Source organism: Arachis ipaensis, chromosome B7, assembly GCF_059453495.1.
Source record: "Arachis ipaensis isolate K30076 ecotype BB chromosome B7, ASM5945349v1, whole genome shotgun sequence".
NCBI classification, from domain to species: domain Eukaryota; kingdom Viridiplantae; phylum Streptophyta; class Magnoliopsida; order Fabales; family Fabaceae; genus Arachis; species Arachis ipaensis.
In genome coordinates, this window is record NC_142442.1 from 137453617 (window position 1) to 137460926 (window position 7310).

The 7310-nt window shown below is 30.0% G+C and overlaps 1 protein-coding gene across 2 annotated transcripts; it reads right to left on the reverse strand.

Moving 5' to 3' along the window:
* Positions 1–2496: 2496 nt before the first annotated feature.
* LOC107608421 (LOB domain-containing protein 19-like) lies at positions 2497–4879 on the reverse strand. Of its 2 annotated transcripts, none has more exons than XM_016310210.3 (2): positions 3779–4879; positions 2497–2810 (listed from the first exon to the last, which is right to left on the reverse strand). In XM_016310210.3, exon 1 carries the CDS (start codon positions 4583–4585, stop codon positions 3824–3826), a length of 762 nt encoding a protein of 253 aa, XP_016165696.1. In that variant the 5' UTR covers positions 4586–4879; the 3' UTR covers positions 2497–2810; positions 3779–3823. The 2 variants fall into 2 exon arrangements, with proteins under 2 accessions (XP_016165696.1, XP_016165695.1); XM_016310209.3 differs by having other exon boundaries at positions 2497–2822.
* Positions 4880–7310: the final 2431 nt, after the last annotated feature.

Genomic DNA, 7310 nt, shown 5'->3' on the forward strand with positions numbered 1-7310 from the left:
GCTCTTCCATCTTTCATTGATCTTCTCATTTTAAGCCAAAATCTCTATGTCTTTATCCTTTATGCACTTAACCTGATCCAAGTCTCTCGTTCTACTTTTTAGCCGTTTTCAATTAAATAAAAAAAAAAAGAGTTTTTCCTTTTAATTATGTAATTCAAGTGTACGTTTATGAAACTTACAAATATGGATGATGTCATCATATAACAATAATCAATAGAGAAATAACAATTATGCTCCCAATTTTTATAATACCATTTCATACATGTTTTTCTATTTGTTATATAGATAATTTTTTTAAAAAAATAATATTATTAAAATAAGAGTGACAATTTTTATTCTCTAATCAATATGATGTTAGTGTGAAAATTTTTTCACCAGGGATGTGTATGATTGATTGAGATGGGAGTAAAAAGAAAGATAATTTTGTTATGAATGGTCACTTTTATGTATAAAATTTCAACTCTTTTTTTTATTTTCAACCAAATAAATATAAAAACAACTAAAATTAAATTCAAAATAGAAAAAGTAGTAATTAAGGTAGTTAAAATCGCGACTTAACTCGCGAAATCGCATGCTTTTGCGATTTTGCAGCTCTTCTCCGTTCCGATTTTATTGTTCGAGTGACAGCAGTGTTGTTTGCGTGGAATTGCAGAGCAAAGTCGCAAAATTGTTGGAATCATGATTTTGTTGGCAATCCCGTATGAGAGGAAGAAGACTCAACCATAAGCGGTGTTCCATTGTTCCCTAACCTAGTTTGAAATTCGCCCAAATCCAGCCCAGCAGGTACAGAAGAAAGCTGAAAAGGAACCCTAGAATGAAGTAAAGTTCTTGCAACAGGAGCATTCTTTAAACCAAAAGCAGAGAAAAGCAGAGGCATCACATACAGTGCGATTGGCGCTGTCTTCCTCCTCTGCGGAGGAGGGCTAATCGGGAGCTTGAACAGAAAAGCAAGGAAAGTGAAAGAAAATGCAACACCAACATCTCCTTCATGCGGCGGTTTCGCAGTGTCTCTTCATGAAAACTGAGTGACCCAAAACCTAGGAGGGGAGTGCGGAGAAAATATTCCAAAAAAATTTTATGGACAATATGCTCAACACGCCAAAGGAGATAGATTTGCCATTGGAAAGAGCTTCGTAAGCGCAGTCATGAGGTATTTGGGTTGCAGTGAGTGTTAGGGATCTAGGTTGGGGGAAACGGGTTGGGAAAGGGTGTCTGTTGGTGATGAGGATGAGGATGGGTAACTTATGTTGGGTCAGGTCCAATTGTGGACCTGGACCTATGTCAATAAAAAAGAAAGAAAGAAAAAGGAACACTAATAAATTTGTTTGTTTTAAAACATTTAAATTAGTGAATTTGCTAATGTGTGGTTTGAATGTGCAACTCTTTTTTTTATGAATATATAAATAAATATTCTGAATGTGATTATATTTTTAAATTGTTAAATAAATATCTTTTTTGAATTATTTAATGAAGCTTTTTTAATTAGTGTTATATTCAATTATATATAATTTTGTTATATTTCTTATATTTTTCAGATTTTATGATTTACGAGTTAGATTTATGTTTCGTCTAACGATTTTACGAATTACGATTTTGTATTAGCTTTTCGAGTAGAAGTAAAAATTATAATTTTACTACCTTGACTAGTAATAATAAGATAAAAGAAATCCATAATAGAAAATGGAAGAGTTAAAATGCTATTTACATTGTCTCATGCTTAAAATATGATGCAAAAATCATTTGTTTTTGTCGAATTGTGGAACAATGTAAAGAAGTTATGTGAGAGATTTTTATTATTAATATTATTATGTTTCTGATAAAATTAAGTATGTATTATTAAAAAAAATGTTAGATGACTATTAGAATTTATTATTTTTTGGTCATTAGTTAGTCATTTTTTAGGATTTTTCCTATTATTAAAAAGAATAACAAATTTTTGTATCGAAATGAGTAATGAATATAAAATATTTTATGAGGAATGTTAGGGGACTAATAATTTTGGTGTTTTGTAACCATCAATTAGCCATCAATAGTGTTTTTAATTGTGTGAGATTACATGTAATGATGGGAGATTATTCACTTTTGTTTTGATGGTTAAGTGCTGATCACAAAACACAAAAATTACTGACCCTAGATTTTTTCATATTTTATATATTTTTTATAAGATTCGAATTTCTCTTACTTGATTAAGATACCTAATAATTTAGACAGTGATGTTTGTGAGTTATTTAAGTTGCAGAAATCCATAATATAGTTATCGTTTATTGGTATCTAGTTTCCATTATAGTTCTATATCGGTTTGAACTCGGACATGGATTTAGTAATTTTCATCATAACTCATAAGCATGGCTGTCTCAGATTTGTTGATGGCAAGCAAAACAAAATTTAAAAATGGATTTTTCTCCAACAAATAAATAACTTGAGCAACGTAAAGAAGATCGAATAATGTTATCCAATCATGTTCACTAATTATCACTACCTGAAAACCAGCGCGACCATAACATAATGATAATAATGATGACACTTAAAGAAAAGGGTAAGGTGTTAAATACTAGGTAAAGTTTTGATTTACATTTCCAATTCAGAAAACTTGATCTCGAATATCGATGCAGATCCTAACTTTCTAAAATGCATCTCATTTCGATCCTGAGAATAATTTAGAAAAAGTTCAAACCCAGAAACTAGCCAGTCTCACTCTCACGTAACTACCTCAGATCCCTATCTGTTCTCTCCACTTTCTTCAAGCAAGTTTGTGTCTCCTTATAGTTTCTTTGCTCCTCCAACTTGTAAAACTATGATGCTGCTGCAGCCTTCAGAAGAGACTAAATTAAAGCTATTGTTAGCATCCTAGAATGAAAATGATGTTTGAATTTATACTCATGCTTATGCATGCTCCAAAAGAAGAAAGAATCAATCAGTTAAAATCAGTGTTGTGTAACATAACAGAAAGAGATTGTTCTTGACATACATCTAGGTTTTTGCACATGAATAAGATTTGGACACAATAGATTCTAATAAAAGGTAATACACTGAAGAGTTAACATCATGTGTTGACTTCAAATGTCCACATATACACTATGAAGACTTAACAAATCAAGGTCCTAACTTCAAAGCATATATATTAGACTGTTAAAATCAAAGGCATAATTTTATGTACCTCTCTCCTGTAAACAGTGACATTAAAAGTTAAAAAACACACTATTTTTTTCTTTCTATTTATTTTTTTATTTCTCCTTTGTGAAGTAGACACAAGTAGTGAAGATGAAGAAAATATCAATCACAACTAACTGTGATTTTCACAAATCAGTCAAACACATAAAGTCTTAAGCATTATCATAATAACAGTTCCAGAATTGAACCAAAAGAATCAAATAAAATAAAATAAAACTTATTAAACCCCCCTTTCATCTTAATTCATAACAATAAAAAGAAATTTAGTCCAATAAAAAATATATATTCAATTATAATTTTATAATAAAATTAAAAAAGTATATAAATAATACATAAAGAGTACATAAAAATAAACAATATTGTATTATGTATTTTTTAAATAAAAACTTAAAAAAAAGTAAAACTAAAATATAGACTTAAATTATATCCGAATTTATATATTTTATTGTACTGAATTTACGATTCCTAAATTTTATGTTATGGTGATGAGTTAAGATGGAAGAATGGTTTTATAAAACCCAAGCATAGTAAATTAAAAATCAAAGGCTGCCTGACTTAATCATAACAATATCAAGAAGTAATAAACATAGAGTCAGAGAACACAAACCTAGGTTGACAAATGTTAGAACTGAAGGAGAATGCAATTATGAAATCAGCAACAAGGACCGGTCCTTCTGCTATTCCTACCCTCCTCGCCTTCGAACTTTGCCTGCTTCTGAAACATAAAAGATTGATGATGCGCCTGAATCTGCTGCTGCAGATTATGGTGATGATTATGATGATGGTGATGAAAACTGTGATCAACCGGTCCAAGAGCCAGCGAAGGTGAGACAGCAGAAGCAGCGGAAGAAGAACCAACCGTCATATAATTCTCAAACCCCAAAATCTCTTGCTGGTGCTGCATAACAACCTCCTGAAAAGGGGAAACAGAAACAGAAAATGGTTGCAGAGAGTGATGTGAGAGGTTGTTACGATTCAGTTGAGAAGGTTGCTGATGGTGTTGGTTGTTAAAGAGCGGGAGAACAGGCGCGTGAGGTGAACCGTTATTATTATTGTTAACGACAACGTAGTTTGCGAGTTCCGTCTTAGCATGGTTAAGTTCAGCCTGGAGTTGTTTGAGCTTGTGCTGGAGAAGTGAAATGAGTCCTACGCAACCGTACACGGGGTCACGGAGACGTGCCTCGGCCTCGTATGCCAGCGACTTCACTGCATCCTCTCGTTGAGCTGCGTTCAGGTCGTTGAGGAGTTTTGCCACGTTGCTTGCTCCGAACACCTTATGAACGTACGCAAATCTCTGCGGGTTGTCCGGCGGGAAGTATGGCGCGAACACGCACTCCTGTGTGCACTTCCGACGCTGAATCTTGCACGCCGCACACGGCGAATTGTTTGCGGCAGCCGCCGAAGACGAAGACATTGCTTTTGTTTTTTTCCTTTCTAATTATTAGATATAATAAATTAAATTAAAACCCTAGCATAAGAATTAGAAAGCACTGGTTGAATATGATTTGGTGGAGCAATAGATCCTAAATGGAGGAGTGGTATCTAGTGACCTAAACGTTTTGGGATTAGAGTGGGGGAGGTTGTAGTGGTAGTGGTGATAATGGTCGTTGTTATTGTTGTTGTTGGCAATGGCAGTTTTCAGGGTTGAGGGGATTGGGGTTTTGATTATACGGTGCACTCACCACGCCGACTTATTCGGGAACACTTACACACATTCCCTCACTTTCTCTTTCTCTTCTTTCTTTCTCTTGTCTTTATACTATCATCATCAAAACTGCATTAATTGCAAATATTTTCCTTTTTTATTTTTGGTATTCATTTTTTAATTGAATTAAAAACTTTTTGACTCTCTCCATGTTTTCTCAAAGGTAGTAAATTGCATTTGATGTTTTCTATTTTATATTTGAGCTTAATTGATATGGATTATATCCAATTAGATATTAAAATTATTATTAATGTAGAAATATATGATTGATTATTTACTAATGGCATGCATAAATATTTTACCAATTGATCAATCATATCTCATATGTATTATACACAGATTGCAAAAATTACAATCTGCAATTATTGATTGTAGAAATACTCTGACGTTAGGTCTTATCAAGAGAAAGTTTGTATCACTTATAATAATTGTTGTCTGTTGCTGTGTAATACTTTAATTGTGTTAAGTATAATTGTCGCTTGCTATAATTACAATATACTCTATTTTAATATAATAGGGTAGGTAGTAGTATGTATATTCTATTTTACACCGGACATTAAACAAGACAGTATATAATTATCTCATAAATAATTTCATTCTTCTTTGGATTGGATTATCACGATGTTAGTTTTTCATAGTTTGACTAGTTCAATTTTCAAAAGCTCAAGATAATGGCAATTGAGCCATCTCTTAAAATTAATTTGTCACTATTCAGTGCAAGATTTATAGTAATATGTTAGTTCAAACAGTTAATGATAAGCAATCAATGTAAGTTGGAGTACTTAAAGAATGAATTATTCTATGCTCAAATTTTACATATTTTGGTCATACATTGAGTTTAGTTATTAATTACATATAACTTTTTAATGTTTTAGGTTTGATTTTTTTTTTCCTGAATCAATAACAAAAATTATCGATAGTAAAAATAAGTAAACATTTTTACCTAAAAATCTCAATTTTCAAGATAATGAATGAAAATTTACATCTAACTTTAAAATTTACATTTGTAGAGAAAATAAAATTTAGAAGTAATATTTAGTTTGAAATATTTGTCCAAATGGCAAAATAGTTAAACGTGTACAAAATAAAGATTAATGTAGAGGTAAATGAATTAACCATCAATTATGATTGTTGGGACTTGGAAAAACAGTCTTCAATTACCTCTCTCATGAATGACATTCAATGGTTGTTAAATAATACAACCATCTCCTCTTTCACATATACGCTATCCTATAAATGAATACCCTAAGTCCTAATAATTATGTTTCTTAGAAATTTCTAGAGTATATTAGCAAAAAGAGGGAACAAGACAGGGATTCCGATAATAAGTTATTGAGCAATAAACAATGAATGATTGAGATTGCCGTTTGTTTGCACGTCCGTGTAGCGTGGGCGTCGGCACATAGCAGTTTGTTTGGCGCTCTTTGTTTTCATGTTGATGCGGGAATGAACCGAATTATATTAAGTTTAAACTAGAATTTACAGAAATCTAGTTTCACTCAGCTCAAAGTTTCGCTTACTATAAATTTATAAACGAGTTGAATTTAAGAACTAACTTAAATAACTTGTTAATAATATATATTATATACTTATCAATTATAGTTTATGTTGCCTATAAAAATATAATTATAAATTTTTTATAAAAACATTAATGCGTAAATGAATTAATGTTAATGTGATTTATGTTTATTAATTTTATATCAAAATAAATTATAGTAAAATGAATATTATTTAGATTATATTATTTAAAATCATGTTTAAATAAAAATTACTAAAAATCAATTTGTATCATTTAAAATAATATTTTTTAATAACACTCTTTGACTATAATTTTTTTAAGGGAGCTTAAATTATGTTTGAATTTAGCACTTTTTTGTCATAATTTTTTGGTCCTGTTTTTTAGTATTTTTTTTTTGTATTTCATTTGGCATTTCTAATGAAATTAAATAATTTATATTATAAAAAAATAACCATAGTAAATAAAATATATACTAATTCAAAAGCACAACGTGAAAGTTATACAAAGACAAACAAAAAATAAAAAAATTCATAAAAAAATATGTATTAATAAAAATATTAAAAAATTATATGAACAATGAGTACTAAAAATTCCATTAAAAAAATACAACAATATATATTAGAGAACATAAAAAAAAGCTCTAGACAAAAACATGTATATTATATTATGAACAAGAAAAACAAATAAAGAAATTAATAAAAATTAAAACTTAGAAAAAAGTACTAAAAAAGCTAGTATAAAAAAATATTTATTTGTAAAGTATGGCCATAAAAAAATAAATATAAAAAGTCTGATTTTTTTTAATGGAAAAATTAGCAGAAAATAAATAAAATTTTTTCAATTACTTCTCAATCTAACAATTGAAGTAAAAGTTACACTTTATTGCTTTTGATAAACGGTAGTTAAAACATAGAA